Here is a 26,927-nt window from a genome sequence, read left to right on the forward strand (position 1 = left end):
GGTGAACATTTTCGCTTTTCATTTGCAGGTATTAATCTAGATTGATACAGCAATTTGAATCAACTTTTTTTAATTGAGCAAGTACAGTGATACCTCGGTTTACGAACCCCTTGGCTTCCGAACCTTTTGGTTTACGAACGTTAAATTTATGAAAATTTTACCTTGGCATATGAACTATTTTTCGGGATACACACGGAGCTACCACAATGAGTTATGCGTCGTTCGTGAACAAGGCTTGTTTTGGTCCTCTATTCCCCGCCCCCAATCGTCGGTTAAAGCCACGTGATTGGTCAAGCACGCAGCAGTGAGGGGAGGGGTTTACAGACAGAGAGAGTAAAGCCGTCCTCCAAAAAAGAAAATGGCTGCCGACATTTTTTTGTCCTCTATTCCCCGCCCCCAGTCTTTGGTTAAAGCCACGTGATTGGTCAAGACCGCAGCAGTGAGTGGAGGTGGTTTAAACATTAAAGAGACAGGCAGACGGCAGAGACAGTGACAAAATGGATAGAAAACTGAAATTTGGAGTCGTTTGAACTTTGATAGTTCAAAGGCAGAGTGTAGACTGCAAGGTTAAAATTGCCATCAATCAGGATCCACAAATAACCCCCACAAGCCATCTGAACACTTGATGCAAAAAGCTATCAACCCAGCTAAACAGAACACAATTGATGAGGAACTAGGTAAAATGATAGCAGAGAAAGCACCTACAAGGGATCATTCCTCAAGATGGTGAAAGAAGAAGGCTACGTTCCTCATCAAGTGTTTAATTTTGATAAAACCGGCCACTCCAAGCCATCAACGACCATCACAAAGGTAAATAAAACAACTTTATTATACCGTAGTTTATTTCTTTGATTATAATCCCATAGCACATTTATTATACATAAGGTCGATTTTATGTAGTTTTAAGGCTTAGAAAATTAGAAAGTAGAAAATTATGTTTTATGGGGACCTGGGAATGGATTATTCTCATTTTAATGGTTACCTATGGGAAATTAATTTTTGGGATACACACTTTTCGCCTTACACACTCTGTCTGGGAACCAATTAAGTTCATAAGCCAAGGTATCACTGTACATCTGAATGACAGTTTTTTTTTTGCATTGTGTCCTAACTCATTGATTATCAAACTAAGCTAATAAGAAAACGGATTTGGTCCTGATCTCCAACACAAGCTCGTCTGTGTACATTGAAATAATGTCATTCATAACTTGGGCTTGCATGTCTTCTTTTGGGACAGTCTTGCTAATCTTTATTAAAGAATAACATGATTATAGCAGCAGAACGAACTCCAACAGCTGAGGAAATCTTTTGTCTGTTTATTGAAATAACAAAATGCAGCCAAACTGATTTGAGAGTTGCGTCATATTTATGTTACAAGATAAAGATTGGCTTGCATTTATCTTTATTCATCTCGCAGTGGAGAAATGTACATTTCACAGCAGCAAAGTTATGACAGGAAGAGGAAAGGAAAGAAAGAAGTAGAAAAACAAAATACAGGAGCTGCTGGAAAGCCAGCCACTCTCGCGGCGCCATTTTGAAGACAAAAGAACACAAAAAAAACTAAATAACAAATAACATGACAACACAAAGACAGTCATTCATTCTTCAGCACATGCTGTTCCCTCTTTGTGACATGAAGCGGTTCTAGATGAAAGAGAGGATTAAAGCGTCCTTTTCAGTAGTGGATAAGGGACGTCATAATAACAATACATTTCATTTCTAAGCGCCTTTCAAAACTCTCAGTCACTTTACAGTCACAGGATAATTTTTCTGTGGGTGAGCAGCGGCAGCCACACGTGCCAGCGTTCACTCAACACGGAATAACTTAGATAGAAAGCTAGCTAGCTAGCTAGCTAATAGCTGATGTGACATGAAGCAGTTCTCGATGAAAGAGGAGAGGATCAGAGTCCTTCTCAGCAGTGGATCAGGGACGTCATAATAATAATAATACACTGAGTCATTCATTCTTCAGCACTTGCTGTTCCCTCTTTGTCACATGAAGCAGTTCTAGATGAAAGAGGAGTGGAAAAGCGTCTTTTTCAGCAGTGGATCAGGGACGTCATGGTGGAATGTGCACGTCGACTACAAGCTAAATGTTGAAAGCAAACATGCAGCTGTAGCATCCATTGTGTTTGGTGCGCGTCCTCCCCTTCGGTTCTCCTTACGCTGGACGAATAGCCCGAAAATTCAGATTTAGGCGAAATTATGTTTATTAACCCTTATAACAAAATCCACACAACATGTTTTTGCTATATCGTGTGGTTTATATGAAATATTTCACATCCCCACATCTTGAACCCTCATTTGCGAGGTTCTGCAGGCATGTAGACACGCAGTTGAGACTTTCCTTTGAGCGGCACCATAACTTCATCAACTACACGCAGTCCTCAGGAAGGTATGCAGAGAAAACGTTTTTGAGAGCATGGCCTGAGCTTCCACAGTTTATCCTTCTTTGCATCATCAACTTTGGTTCAGCACATGACGGCTTTGTGTTTCGTTGAAACTACATCAAATGATGCGGATTTTGGTACAATGTTTTACAGTGGAATTCAAAGCCACGGTAAAGCTAAAGCTAATTAGCTCAGGGTTAAAGAAATCTAGTTTCATGCGTGCACCAGAGCTCTGTTTGCACTGTTGGACTTTGATTTCTTGTGATTAATGTGTACTAATTGATTGTTAGCTGGCGAGATAGCTCATAGATAGCAAATAAATAGATAGCTAACTAGATAGCTGGCTAGCAATATAGCTAATAGATAGCAAATAGAGAATAACAATAATGCATCTCATTTCTAAGCGCCTTTCAAAACTCTCAAGGACACTTTACAGTCACAGGATCAGTTTTTCTGTGGGTGAGCAGCGGCAGCCACACGCGCCAGCGTTCACTCAACCTGTAAGTAACTCAAATAGAAAGCTAGCTCGCTAGCTAATCGATAACTAATAGTTAGCTGGCTAGATAGGTAGCCAGCTAGATAGCTATATAGCTAATAAATAGCTAGCTAGATAGCCAGCCAGGGAGCTAGATAGCAAATAGCTAGCTAGCGAGATCGCTATATAGATAGTTAGCTAGCAATATAGCAAATAGCTAGCTAGGTAGCCAGCTACTCAGCTAGATAGCCAGTCAGATAGCCATCTAGATAGCTAGCTTTAGTTATCGATTAGCTAGCAGGCTAGCTTTCTATCTGTTTGAGTTATTCCGGGTTGAGTGAACGCTGGCGTGTGTGTCTGCTGCTAATCACCCACAGAAAAACTTATCCTGTGACTGTAAAGTGACCTTGAGAGTTTTGAAAGGCGCTTAGAAATGACATTTATTATTTATTAAACTCTGATAACATCCTGGAATACTTTTGAGCTCATAAAAATTGAGAAAATGCTACACATACTATTCTGCTACTTCTATTTTGGTGTTTGTCATCAGAAAGGAAAATGATGGAGAATTCTGACTTGTGTTGATATCCTATGCATTAGCTAGCTGGCTAGCTATGAGCTGTCTAGCTAAATGGCTGTAAGCTGTCTAGGTGTTGGCTATCTATAATAATAATAATAAAAAAATAATTATAATTCATTTTTAAGCACCTTTCAAAACTCTCAAGGTCACTTTACAGTCACAGGATAAGATTTTCTGTGGGTGAGCAGCGGCAGCCACACGCGCCAGCGTTCACTCAACCTGTAAGTAACTCAAATAGAAAGCTAGCTCGCTAGCTAATCGATAACTAATAGTTAGCTGGCTAGGTAGGTAGCCAGCTAGATAGCTATATAGCTAATAAATAGCTAGCTAGATAGCCAGCCAGGGAGCTAGATAGCAAATAGCTAGCTAGCGAGATCGCTATATAGATAGTTAGCTAGCAATATAGCAAATAGCTAGCTAGGTAGCCAGCTAGTCAGCTAGCTAGCCAGTCAGATAGCCATCTAGATAGCTAGCTATTAGTTATCGATTAGCTAGCAGGCTAGCTTTCTATCTGTTTGAGTTATTCCGGGTTGAGTGAACGCTGGCGTGTGTGTCTGCTGCTAATCACCCACAGAAAAACTTATCCTGTGACTGTAAAGTGACCTTGAGAGTTTTGAAAGGCGCTTAGAAATGACATTTATTATTTATTAAACTCTGATAACATCGTGGAATACTTTTGAGCTCATAAAAATTGAGAAAATGCTACACATACTATTCTGCTACTTCTATTTTGGTGTTTGTCATCAGAAAGGAAAATGATGGAGAATTCTGACTTGTGTTGATATCCTATGCATTAGCTAGCTGGCTAGCTATGAGCTGTCTAGCTAAATGGCTGTAAGCTGTCTAGGTGTTGGCTATCTATAATAATAATAATAAAAAAATAATTATAATTCATTTTTAAGCACCTTTCAAAACTCTCAAGGTCACTTTACAGTCACAGGATAAGATTTTCTGTGGGTGAGCAGCGGCAGCCACACGCGCCAGCGTTCACTCAACCTGTAAGTAACTCAAATAGAAAGCTAGCTCGCTAGCTAATCGATAACTAATAGTTAGCTGGCTAGGTAGGTAGCCAGCTAGATAGCTATATAGCTAATAAATAGCTAGCTAGATAGCCAGCCAGGGAGCTAGATAGCAAATAGCTAGCTAGCGAGATCGCTATATAGATAGTTAGCTAGCAATATAGCAAATAGCTAGCTAGGTAGCCAGCTAGTCAGCTAGATAGCCAGTCAGATAGCCATCTAGATAGCTAGCTATTAGTTATCGATTAGCTAGCAGGCTAGCTTTCTATCTGTTTGAGTTATTCCGGGTTGAGTGAACGCTGGCGTGTGTGTCTGCTGCTAATCACCCACAGAAAAACTTATCCTGTGACTGTAAAGTGACCTTGAGAGTTTTGAAAGGCGCTTAGAAATGACATTTATTATTTATTAAACTCTGATAACATCCTGGAATACTTTTGAGCTCATAAAAATTGAGAAAATGCTACACATACTATTCTGCTACTTCTATTTTGGTGTTTGTCATCAGAAAGGAAAATGATGGAGAATTCTGACTTGTGTTGATATCCTATGCATTAGCTAGCTGGCTAGCTATGAGCTGTCTAGCTAAATGGCTGTAAGCTGTCTAGGTGTTGGCTATCTATAATAATAATAATAAAAAAATAATTATAATTCATTTTTAAGCACCTTTCAAAACTCTCAAGGTCACTTTACAGTCACAGGATAAGATTTTCTGTGGGTGAGCAGCGGCAGCCACACGCGCCAGCGTTCACTCAACCTGTAAGTAACTCAAATAGAAAGCTAGCTCGCTAGCTAATCGATAACTAATAGTTAGCTGGCTAGGTAGGTAGCCAGCTAGATAGCTATATAGCTAATAAATAGCTAGCTAGATAGCCAGCCAGGGAGCTAGATAGCAAATAGCTAGCTAGCGAGATCGCTATATAGATAGTTAGCTAGCAATATAGCAAATAGCTAGCTAGGTAGCCAGCTAGTCAGCTAGATAGCCAGTCAGATAGCCATCTAGATAGCTAGCTATTAGTTATCGATTAGCTAGCAGGCTAGCTTTCTATCTGTTTGAGTTATTCCGGGTTGAGTGAACGCTGGCGTGTGTGTCTGCTGCTAATCACCCACAGAAAAACTTATCCTGTGACTGTAAAGTGACCTTGAGAGTTTTGAAAGGCGCTTAGAAATGACATTTATTATTTATTAAACTCTGATAACATCCTGGAATACTTTTGAGCTCATAAAAATTGAGAAAATGCTACACATACTATTCTGCTACTTCTATTTTGGTGTTTGTCATCAGAAAGGAAAATGATGGAGAATTCTGACTTGTGTTGATATCCTATGCATTAGCTAGCTGGCTAGCTATGAGCTGTCTAGCTAAATGGCTGTAAGCTGTCTAGGTGTTGGCTATCTATAATAATAATAATAAAAAAATAATTATAATTCATTTTTAAGCACCTTTCAAAACTCTCAAGGTCACTTTACAGTCACAGGATAAGATTTTCTGTGGGTGAGCAGCGGCAGCCACACGCGCCAGCGTTCACTCAACCTGTAAGTAACTCAAATAGAAAGCTAGCTCGCTAGCTAATCGATAACTAATAGTTAGCTGGCTAGATAGGTAGCCAGCTAGATAGCTATATAGCTAATAAATAGCTAGCTAGATAGCCAGCCAGGGAGCTAGATAGCAAATAGCTAGCTAGCGAGATCGCTATATAGATAGTTAGCTAGCAATATAGCAAATAGCTAGCTAGGTAGCCAGCTAGTCAGCTAGATAGCCAGTCAGATAGCCATCTAGATAGCTAGCTTTAGTTATCGATTAGCTAGCAGGCTAGCTTTCTATCTGTTTGAGTTATTCCGGGTTGAGTGAACGCTGGCGTGTGTGTCTGCTGCTAATCACCCACAGAAAAACTTATCCTGTGACTGTAAAGTGACCTTGAGAGTTTTGAAAGGCGCTTAGAAATGACATTTATTATTTTATTATTTATTAAACTCTGATAACATCCTGGAATACTTTTGAGCTCATAAAAATCGAGAAAATGCTACACATACTATTCTGCTACTTCTATTTTGGTGTTTGTCATCAGAAAGGAAAATGATGGAGAATTCTGACTTGTGTTGATATCCTATGCATTAGCTAGCTGGCTAGCTATGAGCTGTCTAGCTAAATGGCTGTAAGCTGTCTAGGTGTTGGCTATCTATAATAATAATAATAAAAAAATAATTATAATTCATTTTTAAGCACCTTACTCTCAAGGTCACTTTACAGTCACAGGATAAGATTTTCTGTGGGTGAGCAGCGGCAGCCACACGCGCCAGCGTTCACTCAACCTGTAAGTAACTCAAATAGAAAGCTAGCTCGCTAGCTAATCGATAACTAATAGTTAGCTGGCTAGGTAGGTAGCCAGCTAGATAGCTATATAGCTAATAAATAGCTAGCTAGATAGCCAGCCAGGGAGCTAGATAGTAAATAGCTAGCTAGCGAGATCGCTGTATAGATAGTTAGCTAGCAATATAGCAAATAGCTAGCTAGGTAGCCAGCTAGTCAGCTAGATAGCCAGTCAGCCATCTAGATAGCTAGCTATTAGTTATCGATTAGCTAGCAGGCTAGCTTTCTATCTGTTTGAGTTATTCCGGGTTGAGTGAACGCTGGCGTGTGTGTCTGCTGCTAATCACCCACAGAAAAACTTATCCTGTGACTGTAAAGTGACCTTGAGAGTTTTGAAAGGCGCTTAGAAATGACATTTATTATTTTATTATTTATTAAACTCTGATAACATCCTGGAATACTTTTGAGCTCATAAAAATCGAGAAAATGCTACACATACTATTCTGCTACTTCTATTTTGGTGTTTGTCATCAGAAAGGAAAATGATGGAGAATTCTGACTTGTGTTGATATCCTATGCATTAGCTAGCTGGCTAGCTATGAGCTGTCTAGCTAAATGGCTGTAAGCTGTCTAGGTGTTGGCTATCTATAATAATAATAATAAAAAAATAATTATAATTCATTTTTAAGCACCTTACTCTCAAGGTCACTTTACAGTCACAGGATAAGATTTTCTGTGGGTGAGCAGCGGCAGCCACACGCGCCAGCGTTCACTCAACCTGTAAGTAACTCAAATAGAAAGCTAGCTCGCTAGCTAATCGATAACTAATAGTTAGCTGGCTAGGTAGGTAGCCAGCTAGATAGCTATATAGCTAATAAATAGCTAGCTAGATAGCCAGCCAGGGAGCTAGATAGTAAATAGCTAGCTAGCGAGATCGCTGTATAGATAGTTAGCTAGCAATATAGCAAATAGCTAGCTAGGTAGCCAGCTAGTCAGCTAGATAGCCAGTCAGCCATCTAGATAGCTAGCTATTAGTTATCGATTAGCTAGCAGGCTAGCTTTCTATCTGTTTGAGTTATTCCGGGTTGAGTGAACGCTGGCGTGTGTGTCTGCTGCTAATCACCCACAGAAAAACTTATCCTGTGACTGTAAAGTGACCTTGAGAGTTTTGAAAGGCGCTTAGAAATGACATTTATTATTTTATTATTTATTAAACTCTGATAACATCCTGGAATACTTTTGAGCTCATAAAAATCGAGAAAATGCTACACATACTATTCTGCTACTTCTATTTTGGTGTTTGTCATCAGAAAGGAAAATGATGGAGAATTCTGACTTGTGTTGATATCCTATGCATTAGCTAGCTGGCTAGCTATGAGCTGTCTAGCTAAATGGCTGTAAGCTGTCTAGGTGTTGGCTATCTATAATAATAATAATAAAAAAATAATTATAATTCATTTTTAAGCACCTTTCAAAACTCTCAAGGTCACTTTACAGTCACAGGATAAGATTTTCTGTGGGTGAGCAGCGGCAGCCCAACGCGCCAGCGTTCACTCAACCTGCAAGTAACTCGGATAGAAGACAAATAGAAAGCTAGCTAGCAAGCCAATAGATAGCTAATAGCTAGCCAGTTAGATAGCTAGCCAGCCAGCCAGATAGGTATTGTACGGTATTACAGGAAAGACAGAGAATTGACTTAGCATAGCTATTTATTTGTCATCCATTAGCTAGCTAGATAGCTTTTCTATCTATTTGAGCTACTTCGGGGTTGAGTGAACGCTGGCGCATGTGGCTGCCGCTGCTCATCCACAGAAAAACTTTATCCTGTGACTGTCAAGTGACCTTGAATTTTGAAAGGCGCTTGTGAATGAAATGTATTATTCCCTTGAGTGCGCACACAACCCCAACCTCTACTGCTGCGCCTTATAATGTGGTGTCAATAACGATTCAGGGCTGAGATTGCCGTTTGCTATTTGAAAATCATTTCTCAACAGACAATAACATCACAGTTCATTTAATTAAAGTCATCACATGAAATGGAGTCATCTGTCATACATGAAAAAGGCAAAAATATGTTTACATGGTTATTTTGACAAATGAGCTTTCCTATTACTGTGTATTTTAAACTTGGTTCAAGTTGTTCTATTCACATTGAACGTTTATTTCTCACTAAAAATATTTCTCACTGTCATTTTATCAGCACAATGAAAAGAAGAACCATAATAGCTAATACAAATTCAGTGTTGCCACATTTTGCTTCTCAATACAGTTCAGTATGAGTGGTGTGTGTGTGTGTATATGAGAAAGTCTAGTGGGGTGGCCAGAAGTGGTCTGTCCAGGAGGAGTGGTGACAATTGCCGTAGCGTCCATCACGCTTCAGAGCTCAGGGTTGTCCGTGTTGGACTGGGAGGGAGCCGTGCTGCAGCACTATGTTCGGTACGAAAACTGTAATCATACTGACAAAGAATGTTTTTTTCAATTTCCAAGTTTTTTTCAAGACCACTCAGAACATTTGGTGTCTATTTTACTTTGTTGAATACATGGCATCATGCAATTTCAAAATAAGATAGAATTGTGAATTTCCTGATAGATATTGTTTATCAGCCAAATCGACCCAAAATGTTGAAAAAGCCTTATTGGTCCCAAAAAAAAATCATACGTCGAGCCACAAAAAATTAACAATCTTATCATGAACTCGACACACGCTGCATGTACAGTGATACCTCGGTTTACGAACCGCTTGGCTCACGAACTTTTCGGTTTACGAATGTTACATTTATGAAAATTTGACCTTGGCATATGAACTTTTTTCGTACACGGAGCTGCCTCAATGAGTGATGCGTCGTTGGCGAACAAGCCTGTTCTAACAACAAAATGGCAGCCGACTGTTTTTGTCCTCTATTTCCCGCCCCCAGTCTTCGGTTAAAGCCACGTGATTGGTCAAGAACGCAGCAGTGAATGGGGGTGGTTTAAACAGTAAAGAGACAGGCAGGCAACAGTGAGAGAGTTCCAACTTTGATAGTTCAAAGGTAGAGTGTCGACTGCAAGGTTAAAATATCCCATCAATCAGGCTCCACACAAAACCCCCACAAGCCATCTGTACACTTGATGCAAAAAGCTATCAACCCCGCTAAACAGAACACAATTGATGAGGAACTAAATACAATTATCACAGAGAAAGCACCTCCAAGGGATCATTCCTCAAGATGGTGAAAGAAGAAGGTTACGTTCCTCATCAAGTGTTTAATGCTGAAGAAACCGGCCACTCCATCAAAGACCATCACAAAGGTAAATAAAAACGACTTTATTCAACAGTACAGTTTATTTCTTGAATTATAATACCATAGCACATTTGTTATACATACAATAAGGTATAGTTTGTGTAGTTTTAAGGCTTAGAAAATGAAAAAGTAGAAAATTATGTTTTATGGGGACCTGGGAATGGATTATTCTCATTTTAATGGTTTCCTATGGGAAATTAATTTTTGGGATACACACTTTTCACCTTACACACTGTCTGGGAAACAATTAAGTTCCTAAGCCAAGGTATCACTGTATCTATATTAGCGATATTAGACTACTATCAACATGACTAAGTTGCCTACAAACACACAAGCATTCAATATAAAATGTAAGTCATGTAATCTGTGAGAGACAGCAGAAAACAAGCGTGCAAGCTAATGAGCGGTGTGCAGGCTAGCTAGCAGTAGCTTTGCCTATGGACCTGGCAAGTTGACTTTCATTCCGATCGTTTGGCTGGATTTTTTTGACCAATCATGAGGAATGGAAAACTATTCATATTAATGGTGAGTATTATCACAGTTACTTTAAAGGACAACCGACGCCTGCAGACAAGTTGTGTCTATAATTTGTAAAACCACTTCAAATTACTTCTACTGAGCGTACTTTACAAAGATTCCATGGCATATAGCTATATTTTACGTTTTAAGACTTGCGCTGAATATTCAGGAAGTCTTGTTTTCGAGTTGATGACGATGCCCTAAGTGACGTCACGGAGGGAACGCCCCTGACCGAGAAAGCGACACACAATGCATTTTGTGTACTTTGTTTGGTCTGAAAACTTCATGTTGATCCGCGTTGATGGTGAAATTAGAAGGAAAACACATAAATAACACGATGGTGAATCGTGTGTTGCACCAAGACTACTATTTGATACTAGTTGACGGAAATTCCCAGCAGACAAATCAGCCCATTTCCAACGGAGCTTGGGCGCCATCTTGTGAATTTTCTAGGCGCTACATTGGAGTCCAACGCCTCAAAATGAGACGGAAGGACTTCTTTAATCGATTGCAAACATTTATGCTTTCCTTTTCAGAACTATTTGAATCATATTCATAACTGGATGAGTAACAAGAAAACATCTTTTCCAAATCTGAAGCCATTGTTTTGATTTCAAGCAAGGCAAGACGTCCTGACGTGACGTCACGAACAAGGGGGCGAGACCTTCTGAAACTGAAACTTTCTGAGGTCATTTTGAAGTAGTTTTGGGACACCAAGTCATTTTTATTGGTGTTTTTCATTTGACTAAAAATATCAGCCTGCGTGTTTTGGGTATTTTAGATGCTATAAAACGTTTTTCTGATGTCAGGAAACAAAAAAAATGCTGTCGGTTGTCCTTGAAATAATATATTCGGACATTTTGTTGAAATCACGTGCTTGTGTGTTTGCGTGTGTGGCTCTCACTGAAAAACATTTCTACATCTAGTAAAGTCTCGTTATATCGATATCGGTTATATCGATAATACTGCTTATTACGATACTATTTCTATGAACGCAAGGAGAAAAATTACATGCCGCAGGATCGGATATATCGATTTTTGTAGAGACGCATTATGGTAGATGGCCGACACAATGCCCCCGATTAGGACGTGGTATGTTTACAAAGCAAAAATACTGCAACTAAAAAGACACTTGATATTATGTGACCCGTCCATAAATGGACTTTCAGCGCTCCAAAGCAGCTGTTTTCTTTTTTAATTTCAATCAAATTAATATGCTTTCCATACTCACTTCTTTCTCAATTTCAGCCAACGTTTTGATCGTAAGACCAATCAGATCCATCTGCTGCAACTGCACGGGAAGACACAGTTTATAGTTTAACAAGTTAGATTAGTCTAGTCATCCAATAATGTAAATTATCTCTACAAATAATTTCATATTATGACATAATTGGAATTTTTTTAAACTACAGGAGGGTACGAATCCACCGCTTTCTCGCAGCCCGGTTTTACAAACATTTCTCTCTCCCTCTCGACACGCCCACTCACTCGCCCTTTTACCAAGTGCTCCATATCCACCAATTGCCACCATCAGTGTTATTGCGCTTGACGGACAGGCCAAATTACCCAATCAAGGCACCTGAAAATTTACCCCGGGGCTACATTAGAATTTATATTTGATATTTGTGTTTACGTTTGTTCGAAAGTGTTTATGTAAGGGGTCCTGATTTTTACAGTTTGCACATAAATAAATCTTCCTGTTTAGCATGACTAAATTACAGCACATTTACAGGACATCAACAAAGCGTAGATTTCAGGAAATAGATTTAAAAAAACTTACTTCTGCTGAGGCACATGAAAACTTTTCTGAGATCATGAAGGGGACGCCGTCCATTGCTGAAAGACACAATATTTTATCTTCAGGTTTTGCAAGAACACATCACTACTTTGTAAGATGCCTGACCGATCAATCACCTGGACTATCGCGGCTGATTAAGACATTGGGGGAAAAAAGGCCCAATTTTGGCTGATTCGACCCTAATATATATATATATATATATATATATATATATATATATATATATATATATATATATATATATATATATATATATACACACATATGTGCATATATATATATATATATATATATATATATATATATATATATATATATATACATATATATATATATATATATATATATATACACACACACACACATATATATATATACATATGTGTATATATATGTATATATATATATATATATATATATATATATATATATATATATATATATATATATATATATACACACATATATATGTGTATATATATATGTATACACACACACACACACACACACACACACACACACACACACACATATATATATATATATACACACACACACACACACACACACACACACACACACACACACACACACACACACACACACACACACACCCTTTCTTTCCTAATCCTTTCATAACTTTGCTGCTTCCGGGTAGAATGAACGCTAGCGCGAATGGCTGCCGCTGCTCTGCCGCGCAAAAAAAATCCAGTGACTGTAAAATGTCCTTGAAAGTTTTGGATTGGATTGGATTGGATATGCCTTTATTAGTCTCACAGTGGAGAAATTTACATTTCACAGCAGCAAAGTGATGAAAGGAATGGAAGTTTGAAAGGCGCTTAGAAATTAAATGTATTATTATATACATATATACACACATATAGACATACATACACACACATATACGAACGTACATGCGTGCATGTTGCGTTCGTGTCCGTGTGCGTGTGGCTCTCACAGAAAAAACATTTCCTAATATTTTGCTTTTACAGCTCTTACTCAAAAAGGTTCGCGACCCCTGGTTTAGTCAATGGCTCCAAAATACTTTTTTGTAGGTCACGGGTATCTCCCAATTTTTAAACACACACAGACCCAAACGACAATGGTAAAGCGTTGTAATCACAATTAGCGGGAACAGCATCACTATGATGCTGTCACACTCAACGTGAACTCATTCATTGCTAATCCTTTCGAGAAGTTAATATGGAAAAAATGACAAACGCTGTATAATTAGCCTCGTGCACAAAGATTGGGAGCAATTCTAATATAAAATTTTGGAGAAATGTTGAATATCAAACCAGAGATTGCGTAGAGGTTGGAATTTTGGTGCTCATAATCTGGTCGAGTCGGAGTTTTTCCTCTGAAACTGGCAGGGAGAGTCATGGAAAAATGCCTGTGGACAAAAAAGGAAAAATAATGTTTTTATTCCGTGGTGGCTAAAATTCATTTTGCTAGAGATAAAGAAGTACCACATTTTTTGGACTAGAAGTCACTTTTTTCATATTACCTGTGACGACTCCTGAGGTGCGACCTGTATGAATTTAACCCTTTAAGACCTGAACCATCAAAGAATAGCCGGAAAATTCAGATTTTTGGGATCTGAGATGTTAATTAACTCTTATATCAAAATGAACCAAAAATATTTGCTCTATCATGTTGTTTATGAAATATTTTTTTTGCGTCACATTTGATACAATGTGTGCTTTTGGCAACTTTTTTTCTGCAACTTGACAGACAGCAGTCATATTTGTCCATTTTGTCCAGAACATCCCCACATCCTGATACCCTATTTGTCCCCCAGAGTCAAACATTACTGAAATCTATCTCAAGACAGACCCGGGATAAGCTGGCAACCGGTTCAGGGTGTCCCCCGCCTACTGCCCAAAGACGGATAGGCTAATGTCTAATGCTGAAGATGACATGCCCTTGAAATTGGTGTTTCAACAAGACAATGACCCCAAACACACCAGTACAAGAGCAAAGTCTTGGTTCCAAACCAATAAAATTAATGTTATGGAGTGGCCAGCCCAATTCCCTGATCTCAATCCAAACAATCACTTGTGGGGTGCTATCAAAAATGCTGTGTGAAGCAAAACCAAAAAATGTAAATGAATTGTGGAATGCTGTTAAGCAATCATGGGATGAAATAACAACTGAAAGGTGCCGCAAGTTGGTTGCCTCTATCCCACACAGATGTGAAGCAGTTATAAAAGACTGTGGTCATGCAACTAAATGTGAGGATTGCTATATCCAACCTTTTTTGGCAATACAAAATAATTTTGAGTTTGTACAGTCAACAGCTGACTCTGCTATGTTTTGACATACCCCTTTGAACTATTTGCCCAATATCACAGCCTTTGGAGCGTGCCTATTATAAACGATGATAACTTGTCTGGCATGTAACAATAAGAAATGTACCAAAAACCAGGCATATTCATGTGAGTCATCTTGCACTGCTATTATTTTGAACAGCACTGTATATATTATATAAAGAGAGAGAGAGACACATGGACTTTTTTCAAATTAGTTTAGAACACAGGTGTCAAAGTCAAGGCCCGCGGGCCAAATCCGGCCCGCCACATCAATTTTTTCGGCCCACGAAAGCAAATCAAACGTATGAAATTCCATGATGCTTGCTAAATTCTTAACCAAAATGTCATATTTTTGGATATAAACCACAATAACAGTCATTATTCTTGACTTCAGATTTGAAAACTAGTTATTCATTCATTTGTTGTGTGCTCTATATGTAATATGTGGATCAGATTAAACATTGTAATGACTTCTCCAAATTCATAACGGCCCTCGGGAGGAAACCATAACTACAATGTGGCCCGCGGCAAAAAATGACTTTGACACCCCTGGTTTAGAAGTATTCACAATATACAGTAAAGTCTCGTTATATCGATATCGGTTATATCGATAGTACTGCTTATTACGATACTATTTCTATGAACGCAAGGAGAAAAATTACATGCCGCAGGATCGGATATATCGATAGTCCGGTTATATCGATATTTTTTCCGACTCCCGAGAATATCGATATAACGAGACTATTTGAATAAAAGATGGAAAACCATATACAGTAAAGTCTTGTTATATCGATATCGGATATATCGATAGTCCCGGTTATATCGATACTATTTTTATGCACGCACGGAGAAAATTACATGGAAACAGGGTCGGATATATCGATAGTCCCGGTTATATCGATATTTTTTCGGACTCCCTTGAATATCGATATAACGAGACTTTACTGTATGTAAAAAAAAAGCTATGAATCAACACTAGGTAGCAATGAGAGAAATATGACTGTGCATACTTTGTCACTGAAGCTGCTGGGGCAGGTGGTGAAGTAGAGGTAGAATTCACATTTTGGACATCAGTCACATCTGATGTTTGAGAGGAGTCTTGAGTTCGCGGAACAGTTCCCATACGATACCAGATACCCATGTTGTTTAGCTCTCTATCGAAAAAAAAAAAGTTATTGCTATACATCCAATCCAAAAAAAAGTGACAGACCAAAGAGCATGAACTGTTGGTAATTATTCACAACTTGAAATACATGTACCATCCGACTTACAACCACCCGTACTTATGACCATGACCGCCAGACCCTATTTTTTACATTTAATTCTACGCCTGGATCCGCAACGCGCTAGCAGCCCGGCAAAGACAACAATTTTCGCCCACGACGCCGGCCGCGGTCCGGCTAGGACTAGAGCCGAGGCGGGCGTCGGCGCTCTGGATCAGCACGATGAGAACGCCGCCTTGGGTCCACGCCTCTTTGAGACAGTTCGTTCTGCTTCGGGGCGAGGTGGCGGATCGGGCGCCTCGGCAACGGCGCGTTTGCAAGTCATTTAACCGAGTTTCTAGTCAACATTTTGAATGTATTTCGACTTACGACCGGTTGGTTGGAACGGAACCTGTTTGTAAGTCGGATGTTACCTGTATATACATTTATGATGCTTTGGTCCTGATTTACTAAAGGTTCGCCTGTGCAAAAATGGGCACAAAAATGATTGTGCACTGAAGCATGTGCGAAGCTAGTAAGGCTGGATGATTAATTGGCATAGAATTGTTATTTTGATTTAAAAAGTTATTGTACAAAAATAATAAGCATATATATACATATATATATATATATATATATATATATACACACATAATCATATAAGTTGCCAACATGAATGTCCCTGAGCGTGGTGGAGTTTGCTGTCCAAAATACCAGATAATCAAACACAAGAAAAATAATTAACCCTATAGGACATTTACATTTTCAATACAGACTTGGAACTTGGTCCAATATCCTACACCAGTCTCATGATGTGGGTGCAGTTCTAAAGGTGGAGGTTGAACCTTTCTGATGGGGGATTTTGCAAGAAGTTCACAGGAAAAAAATCTGATCCAATACACCACTACATACTGATTAGTTGACAGATCCAGCTCTCGCTCACCTAGGTTTTCTAAAACAAGCAGCTTCAAATCCGCACATCATAGTGCAACCACGCTATTGAACAATTTAAAACAGATACATGTACTTTTTCACACACAGAGATATGTCTACATATATATATATATCTAGTTTGACACAAACACACACAGATATAACTACGTAAACAGAAGTGTTTGGGGGGAATGATGACTAAAATAGCAATAAAACATGAAAACAACAACAAAGAAACAAACCCAATAAAGGTGAACTGTGGGGGAGCCTGCTTTGCTCTTCCCAGGATGCGAATATCACAGATTGCTGCCTCTGTAGAGTCTCGTGGAATGAACTTGATACAAAGTCGCCTCTTCCTGAACGCCTGTTCCTCTAAATGACAAAAAGAAAAAAAAAACAAATCAGATACCTTGTTGATTTTAATTACAGATGAATGAAAAAGACAATTTATATACTCGTAACATCCGATTTACGAGCGGTGCGAGTTACGACCACGATTGCCAGACCCCCCTTTTTTTTTTTTTACGGTGGCAGCCTGGCAACGCTGTTGAGATCTGCAGCGTGTTTGCGATGCATTTGGTAGAATTAAGACTCGAGATGGTGTGGCAAGGAGGACTTGCAATCGTCTGAAATAGCGCAGAAAATAAATGGTGAGGACTGCATCGATCCAAGTCTACTTAAAAAACAATAAAATAACTCATAATGCCATGTTTCCATGTCTTTTCACTGCCTCAGTAATTAATTTAAAAAGAAAAGTGAGAAAAGGTGTTCTCAGTAATTAAAATAAAATTTAGATGAGCTTAAAAATAAATGAATTAGATCAATGAATAAAGATCCACTAATTGATCAAGGTTAAACTTCATCCTAGTTTAAAGTTCTCAAAACTGTAGAGCAGGTTTTCACCTATGATGTCTCTGCATAATTACAATCATCTTTGCCTCAAACTTGACAATTTTTTTTGCCATTTTAAACAGCCCCATTTTATGATGCTATAGCATGACATGTCATTTTTTTTTCTTCAACTTTAATACATTTGCCTGTAACACCCACTTCGCAGTTATGCTATGTTGTATGTAGAATTTTGCAGAAAACTTGCATTCATTGTATTTTGGAACGGGACTGTAACATGACATGTAAGAAAAAAGCAGTGATGAATACTTGGCAGATGCATTTTATAGGTCTGTGCAGTCAGTACACATTAAACGCTTTGAGGTGGTGACTTACGAGTGTCAACAGTCTCCTGAATTGGAATAAAGCCCACAGGCAGGGTGTCCTTTATATCAATCAGCTTCATGTCAACGAGAACATTCCCTAAATGGCTCTGGAAGAACAGGAAAGGAATTGTGAGTGGAAAAGTGAGAGATAAGCAGATATTAAGTTTGCTGACGAAGATTCTTGGATGGGAAGCGAAACGTCCGACACCTTCAAAGAAGTACAGATGACGGCTGACGAAACCTTTTCATCGATTAAGTAATAAAACTCATTTTTTTAATAATATATTACTCCTCTTGTTATAAAGGAAAAAAACAAAATGGCCACAAAATCATATCCATCCACTTCCTGAACTGCTTTAGTCTCATGAGAGTTGTGGGTGTGCCAATAGTTGAAGACTCAGATGACTACAGGCAGAACCAGGGTACACCCTGAACTGGTTGCCAGCCAATCGCTGGACAAACAGACATTCACATTCACAATCACACCTGCAGACAATTTAGAGTCAGCGATTCAACTACCATGCATGTTTTTGTAATGAGACAAAACGCACACGGGCAGAGGCATAACATGAAAACTCCATACAGCGGATCTCGGGCCCAGAATCGAACCGTCGACTGATGTACTGTGAGACCAAAGTGCTAAACACCATGCCGCCCGAAAATAATAATGAAATAAAGGAAACACTTTTGAATCGTGGTTCAAAAGAAATATTAGAGTGTGCAATATTTTTTTTGACATAACGAATATACAACAATCCCTCGCTTATCGCGGTTAATGGGGACCAGGACTACCCCCAATCAACAAAAGTCCATGAAATAGGGTTTACCACCACCCCTAATTTGTGTGTAAGGGTTTGTGAGTAACAGCATAATTAAAATGCCAACAGTATTCATACTTCACAACAGGGGTCTCAAACACGCGGCCCGCGGGCCAACTGCGCCCCCCGAAAAAATATTTTGCGGCTCGCCTTGACATGAAAGATCAATGTTGGTGCGGCCCGCATGATTGATATGAATGAAACTTGTGCATGGAGCTAAACAAACCGCTGAACAAATCACCATTTTGGAGCTACAGAGGGAATTTAATCACAGATCTGCAGACTTCAAGACGCACAAAGCCACATTTCAAATTTTTGACGACCCATTCTCTTTTGATGTGCAAGATGCCCCTCCTGTGTTCCAAATGGAGCTCTGTGACCTACAGTGCCACTCTGCACACAAAGCCAAGTTCAGGGATGTGACTGGAGAACTTTCCCGAATGTTCAAGCGGACCATGTGTCTTTTTGGGAGCACATACTTATGTGAGAAGCTCTTCTCCACCTTAAACTTCAATAAGTCCAAGTACAGGTCCAGACTTACTGATGAGCATCTTCAAGCCCTACTTAGTGTCCACTGCCTCCTCCCTCAAGCTCCCGGTGGCTCGGCTTTGTGCAAAGAAGCGCTGCAAGGTCTCTAACAGCAAGACGTAGGCAAGAGAAGCCATGTTTAGGATAGTTCATGTTCAATATTTTATTTATGTTCAGAAAGTTCTTCTTCTTTTCCTTTCGGCTTTTCCCTTCAAGGGGTCGCCACAGCGAATCAGTAACCTCCATCTTCAGAGGTATGATACGCATGTTTGTTTTGGCCAAGCTTTTACGTCTGATGCCCTTCCTGACACAACCCTCTGTATTTATCCGGGCTTGGGACCGGCACAAGAAGACTTATGTCCCTTTATGTTCAGAAAGTTAAAGGTTAAAAACTGTGAATACAGACATTTGAAACTTTATTAAAATAGTTTCCTGTATTTTTTTTCAGTCGAGCCGTATCTGCCTTATGATCATTATAATTATTTCATTTATTTATTACTGGTTAATTTATTTTTCTTCATTTTTCCATTTATTTAATTCATTTTGCTGTGCATTAAAAATAAAGATTTTGAGAATATTGGAATGTTTTATCTGTGCTTTTCTTGTGAAAATCCTGATGCGGCCCAGCCTCACCCAGACTCTGCATCCAGCGGCCCCCGGGTAAATTGAGTTTGAGACCCCTGCTTTACAAAGACTAGAGGAGTACACATATTTACTTAAACAGGCGCTCCGCCCCGAACCAAAAGACCCCACAAAGCGTTTGCCAAACGAGAGAGGTCCAGGGTAAGTGTATTAGTAGTATCTAGTCTGGAATTATAAAATGTGCTTTGACCCATATACATACATATAGTTTGTATTTGTAGGCCTAGGTCTACAGTCCAGTAATATTATCGTATTTTATAGCTTCTATCATGTGGACACTGCTAGATGCATGTCCAATTCAATAAAATCGCGATTCGAGGCCCATCAGATTCTTGATTTTATGTGAATAGCGATTCACTCCAATTTTCTTATGAACTTCATTGTATAGATGGCCATTCATACTAAGTTTGTAACTTTTCATCTAGAAAGTTTAAACAACTCTTTGCATGCCCAATCTACATTGATGTTGACATCTTATACCTTATTTGTTATTCGTGTCCTTATATGTCACATATCACCGAAGTTGATGCAATCTTGAGAATTCACGCAGCTTCATATATGCTTCATATTTCGTGAATCAAATGGTGAGCCAAATATCGTGATTCGAATCGAAACGTGGGAAATCGAACCGTCGCCAAGTAGGCGTACATAACTGGATGAGGAACAAGAAAGCATCTTCTCCAAATCTGAACTCTCTGAAGCCATTATTTTGATTCTGGAGCAAGGCAGTTTGTGGGCCAGGATTGCCGGATTCACCCAGAAGGTTCCCAATGTGACGTCACGAACATGGTGGCAGGGCTCCTGGATCTCTTCAGGTTGGAGATCGTCAGTGGCAGTTTTGGGCAACTTCAAGTATAATTTCTATTGTTTTGCGTTTCACTAAAAATATCAGCGTGCGTGTTTTGGGTATTTTAGATGCTGAAAAACATTTTCGGATGACAGTTAGGCACCAAAAAAATGGTATCTATTGTCCTTTAAAAGACATCCACACGTCAATGATAAACCTTACACAGATGTGCCATAAATCTAATTTCATCATTGAAGTCGGTTGGTCAGTAAGAAAAAGAAGCACAAACTAACAACCTCACTAAAATTAAATTTCCTCCTGATCATGAATATATTTCATGCACATATAGCAGGATTAGTACATTTACATTTTCCTTTGAGAATACCCTGGTGAAGCACAGGTACCGGGTCACCTTGGACTTGAAAAGTCCATCTTTCCACAAATCAGCATCCAGACCATCAGTTGTTGTTGAAACCTAGAACAGACAAGTGCATCGATTAGCATGATGTGAATACAGGTGTTGATTGGTGAGACTGGAGATGCTCCACGCAACTCTATATTGGATCACAATTTACATTAGGGTACCAATAAAAAAAGTAAAGGATCTTACAACATCATAACCAGTTGGTGCTCTGCTCCTGGAGGCTACGACACCAACGCCAGTGATTGGGTCCATGGGCATGTCCGGCAAAGCCTCAGAGAGATCCCGAATCTCAGGCATTTCTGTTAAGTTCTGCAATCAAAAGGTAGATGGCAATTTTTCTTATTGAGAAAAACTGTAACCCACCATTTCATGAATTGCTTTAGTAAAAAAATAGCTTAATTTGTAAAATATTTTATCATCATGGTTGCTGAAAATATGCAAAGACTGAGTTCTGCAAGTACAGTGAGACCTCAACTTACGAACTTAATTGGTTCCCAGACAGAGTGTGTAAGGCGAAAAGTGTGTATCTCAAAAAAAAAATTCCCATAGGAAACCATTAAAATGGGAATAATCCGTTCCCGGTTTTCCATAAAATATACTTTTCAACTAAATAAGCCTAAAAAACTACACCCAACATACCTTATTCTATGTATAATAAATGTGCTATTGTATTGTAATGAAAGAAATAAACTGCATTGTATCATAAAGTCACTTTATTTACATTTGTGATGGTCATTTATGGCTTGATGGAATGGCGTTGGAGGTCGAAGGTCAAAGGGAATTGCTGTTTGGAAAGAGAGGCGCATTACATGAGGACTGTAATTAAAGAAATAAACTGTGCTGCAAAATAAAGTTTTATTTCCCTTTTTGATGGTCATTGATGGCTTATGGAAGGAGAGTTACCTTCCATATGGACTGTTAGTAACTTAACCTCTGGTGCTGTTCGGTCGTGTGCTTCCGCCTAAGATCACTCCGCCAGCCGTGGTGGCTGTGCATTATGAAAATAGTGCTTATTATAAGGTTTAATTTTCATAAATTTAACGTTTGTAAGACGAAAAGTTTGTAAGATAAGGTGTTTGTAAGTTGAGGTCGCACTGTACTGTATTCTGAGATATTGCTATATTCTGTAATACACGTGAAACTGTTTTCCACCATTCCCCCCAGATTTTCCAGAAAGTTTTTACTTTGCTAAAGCTGTTTTTCGCAAATTGGGAGAGCTGCTGCCAGCCATTTTGGACCATTTTAACTCATTTTTGAAGGCTTACAGACAACACAGATATGTAGCCATGCAAGCATGAAAGCTTGAACTATCTTCTTTTATCAGGAAAAAAAAGTACAGTTTCACATTCTACCACCCGTTCATCAACAGCAGTTAAACACTGGGAAGTTTTGTGAAAATACAGTACTCGAAATTTTGGGTGAAAAGGACCCATTAGTGACACGATGCATTTCAAGGAACACTTTCACTTTGATGCCATTTTGGAAGGATTTGTTATACAGTCAAACCTTGATTTTTCAACGTCTCGGTTTTCATCCAATTCTGTTTTCAACCAAAACTTTCAATTTTTTTATGCGCTGATATACACCCAAATTTGGTTCTGAACCAAACTGAGCGCACCACTCAAACCCCCTTCACCGCTTCCTTAAAACGCCACATCCTCGTGTCGTGCCTTCCTTATTGTGACTGACGCATTAGTATTGTTGAATAGCGTTTTTTTTTTTTTACGAAGTCGCAGATCTGTTTGGCTGAGATCTCCGCAAATCGGACGTTATCCTCGTGTACTGTTCCATTGAGAGCAGGCTTGACTGTTTTCTGGGTGAATCTTGGGTCCATGCGGGTTCCAACAGATCTTCTGCAGTTTGGTGGAGGAAAAAAATCATGGTTTGGGGTTACATCCAGTATGGGGGTGTGCGAGAGATCTGCAGAGTGGATGTCAACATCAACAGTCTGAAGTATCAAGAAGTTCTTGTCTGTGTAAGCTCAGGAGTGGTCCATTGATGAAAAGGTTTCTTCAGCCGTCATCTGTACTTCGTTGAAGGTGTCGGACGTTTCGCTTCTTATCCAAGATGCTTCTTCAGCGAACTAAAGTCTCACTGGTACGTGGTAAAGTCTTACTTTTGTCCAAGCAAAATCAGACCTTTCTGTCCTAATTAAATAATAAAACTCAATGAATGATACAAAACTTTATTTTGGTATAATAAGCATAATCTACAGGGCTTTGCCTTTCATATCAGCCATTTCTGATTCCAATAGATCAACTACAAGTCAAGTTATTATTTGTTGTTCCTACAACTCGGAGAAGCGACAAGACTTTTGTCAGGGACTGTACATGAATATAAGAAAAATCAAATGCATGCTGTTTTTTTTTTCTAAATACAGCAAAGTCTCGTTATATCGATATCGGATATATCGATAAGTCCCGGTTATATCGATACTATTTCTATGCACGCACGGAGAAAATTACATGCAAACAGGGTCGGATATATCGATAGTCCCGGTTATATCGATATTTTTTCGGACTCCCTTGAATATCGATATAACGAGACTTTGCTGTATTTAGTAAGGCTCACTCAGGTGCCAAAATAACATCCCTTCGCTTTAATCCCACCGCTTTAATGAACACTTGCTGTAAGGTGTTTCAACAGAGTCAATCCTTTTTTACTATAAATTGGTACCTTTTCTTCACTGTGGTTATCCGTTATCGCCCGCTTTGACAACTTATAATCGGTATGTGCTCTGATAATAATATTTCAGCCTACCATTTCTTTTTTAATTAACAAAGGAGTAGAACTCGATTTGCCCATGGGCTCGACATGTGATTTTCACATGACCAAACAGATGAAACAGCATTCGCAAGCTGAGCCGAAGGGGCACTGTGATGTCACTTTCGGTCAAAAGGCGATGGCAATACAGGATAAAATGCCACATAGGATTTTCTTCTCGAAGCTTATTCCACAAACAAAACATTAATCAAATAACTTCTGCTAACTGAAGGCTACATTTTTTTTTTGGGGGGGGGGGGGGGGGGGGGGGGGGGCAACAGAGATCCCAGTGTATAAGCGGTTTATATTTTACAAACTAATTTAATCTCACTTGAAACATGATGCACAGAGTGGATATTAGTCGTAATATTTCTGACATGCAGATTGTTCATTTGTCGTGCATAATAACGACGTGACGTAATCTTCAGTTGACATCTCTAAGAACTCTCTATTTTACCAATACCCCCAAAAGACTAATGACCATATTTTACTCCTGTCATTTCACAGGGACATTCTGGCTAAATTCGTTTCATTTGTTCTTTGAAATTATGATTAGGCTCTGTGGCCTATCTTATTATGAATGACGCGTGAAGCAAATTTGACATTTATAGAAAATAGTTACGGATTTCTTGAGGGGTGGGGGTCAATTTATATTTGGTAATTAAACATTTGCAGAGGAGGCCTGAATAGGGTGTAGTATAAGCATCTCCACTTGAATTTGCTCTGCCAAAGTGGCCCTTAAAACATTTGTGAAGATCAGCTGTAAATCTGTGTAAATTCTGAAGTGGAGAGTTTGAGGGCTGGGGGTGCAACATGAAACAAACAGCTGCTGCTTTAAGAACTAAACAAATATTTGTCATTTGCACCACTGCTCAAATTGTTTCCTTGCTTCTTTGTTTTTTGGTACGTTTTATAATAAATTACACTATGGGAGGGGCAACGCAAATGCATTAATTTGTTCATAGGATCATTTCGTATACGTATAAATTTTTCATCACAATGCAGAACTATTACGCGGATGTCATTGTTATTAACAGTCGATTGTTATTCTGATGGATTTGAATTCCGTTACACACCAGGCTGAAAAGCTTGTTGGCAAGCGGGAACGACAGGATAGAAACAAAATCAGCAACAAGGCCCGACTGATAAAAACGACCCTTGGGTCTAAATTCCGTGTAGAAGCAAATTGCTGCACCCAGGATATGTGACCACCAAATAGATAGCACGTTAGTTTCACGACCATAATTTGTCTCCAAAGAATCTTAGTTATTATAACAGGGCCAAGAGCAGTAGCATTGACAAGATGAAACGTTAGCTCACTCACCAAAGAGAACCAAATATTATCCCAACGGTATTTGCGTTCTCCTCCTTTTTATGACGCATTCCCTCTCCAAGCGTTGAGGAGAGGGGTACGAATAGAAGAAAAGACCTAACAAGAATTTAGCATTATGATTTCGTCATTTGCTTTCGAAACTTAAATGAAGCAAACAGGGGAGACTCGTTGTTATGAGTTGATGCCAGGCCGCGTCCAGCTGCAATATGATTGGGTACCAGTGATGTGTCCTTCGCGAACGACCTGGTTCTTACATCCGGATCTCTGATGAAAACGAAGTGTGCGGGATCTACATAAGGAGCCGGAAATGGGAGCCGACTTTTTTTGTCCTCTATTCCTCGCCCCCAGTCATCGGTTAAAGCCGCGCGTGATTGGTCGATATCCGTGGTAGAGGAGGGAGGGGAGAATTACAGACACGCGCAGGAGTGAGGGGGAAGGGTAGACAGGTGGACAAATGTTATCACATTATGCTGTTATTATTATTCAATTATTATATGTTTTACTAGTTGGTATGATATTGGCATTATTAATATGAAAAGCAAATTAGTGATAGCTGATCATCATGCCAGAGTAACCACAGGTAAAGTGAGTTAGTGGATGCTCTCTGTGTACATATAAATCAAGCCATATAAATAAAAATAGTTGATATAGTGTATTTTTTGGACGACTAATTCGTTTGTCACATAATTTTATATTTTACATTTGGTCGGTAATTCATTTAAGCAACAATAAAAAAATGAGGAGCCATTAAGTGAGCCGAGCTAAAAAACGGATCTCTGAAAATAGCCGGAATTCCCATCACTATTGGGTACTGCATTCGCACAGGCCACGCCTACCCAGAGCATGGACTATAAAGGGAAGGATCTATTCGTCAGCAGGCTGCACGACGGGCATGGGACGTTAGAAAGGAGCAAAATTATAGAAAGAATGACTCCCGTCCGACCTTTTTGATTTCTACGGTATTTTCCAGCAACGCTGCCATCTCATGTAGTCAGACAACAAAGTACAAGACGCCCAATTTCACTGACGATCAATTTAGTTGGAAAACTCATACGATTTTGACCACAATACTCATACCTGTGAACCAGCCGTATTCTGTAATATTTTTACACATTTTTAGACGTGTATGGCATACAAGAAAGTTTGTACAGGAAACGCAAAAAATGCAAAATATAATGTTGAGATATTTTCGATTCCGTTTTCGCCATTAAATATTTGCAGTAATGTTAATTTTAACAAATATCGCTACTCGTAAAAAGCGAAGTCGACCACCGAGGAAGAAACAAAGTTCCGGTCAAGTGGAATTTTATTTTGAAATCAGTTATATATTTTACCGTGTTTTTTTTTTCATGTTATACCATTCATATTTTTAATAAACATTGTACAGCGTAGGTACACAAATTCAAATTCTTTTTTTTTTTTGCTGTGGAGAAATTGTCCACAGCAGTCGAAGCATTGAAGGGATTCCGATTTGGTGGCCTCAGTATAGCATCTCTGCTTTTTGCAGATGATGTGGTACTGTTGGGGCCTTCAAGCGGGGGTTTTCCAATTCTTACTGGAGCATTTCGCAGCCGAATGTGAAGCGGTTGGGACGAGAATCC

General features: G+C 39.1%; 1 protein-coding gene across 1 annotated transcript; it reads right to left on the bottom strand.

Moving 5' to 3' along the window:
- Positions 1 to 8,770: 8,770 nt before the first annotated feature.
- Positions 8,771 to 25,524, bottom strand: mvb12ba (multivesicular body subunit 12Ba). Its single transcript, XM_089020480.1, has 10 exons — positions 25,318 to 25,524; positions 21,417 to 21,539; positions 21,174 to 21,281; positions 18,042 to 18,138; positions 17,060 to 17,189; positions 15,693 to 15,836; positions 13,669 to 13,763; positions 12,353 to 12,408; positions 11,804 to 11,863; positions 8,771 to 9,228 (listed from the first exon to the last, which is right to left on the bottom strand). Exons 2-10 carry the CDS (start codon positions 21,525 to 21,527, stop codon positions 9,142 to 9,144), a joined length of 888 nt encoding a protein of 295 aa, XP_088876606.1. The 5' UTR covers positions 21,528 to 21,539; positions 25,318 to 25,524; the 3' UTR covers positions 8,771 to 9,141.
- Between the last annotated feature and the right edge of the window lie 1,403 nt (positions 25,525 to 26,927).

Source organism: Hippocampus bargibanti, linkage group LG18 (genome assembly GCF_051943395.1).
Source record: "Hippocampus bargibanti isolate YZ-2025 linkage group LG18, ASM5194339v1, whole genome shotgun sequence".
Classification (NCBI taxonomy): Eukaryota; Metazoa; Chordata; class Actinopteri; order Syngnathiformes; family Syngnathidae; genus Hippocampus; species Hippocampus bargibanti.

Bases quoted from the DNA above. Each gene is read 5' to 3' on its own strand.
- mvb12ba (XM_089020480.1), bottom strand. From the start codon at position 21,527: ATGCCTGAGATTCGGGATCTCTCTGAGGCTTTGCCGGACATGCCCATG. The intron at 21,282-21,416 runs GTAAGATCCTTT...TGTCTGTTCTAG, and splicing joins CACCAACTGGTTATGATGTT to GTTTCAACAACAACTGATGG. The intron at 13,764-15,692 runs GTATGCACAGTC...TTTTGTCCACAG, and splicing joins CCAGCAGCTTCAGTGACAAA to GCATTTTTCCATGACTCTCC.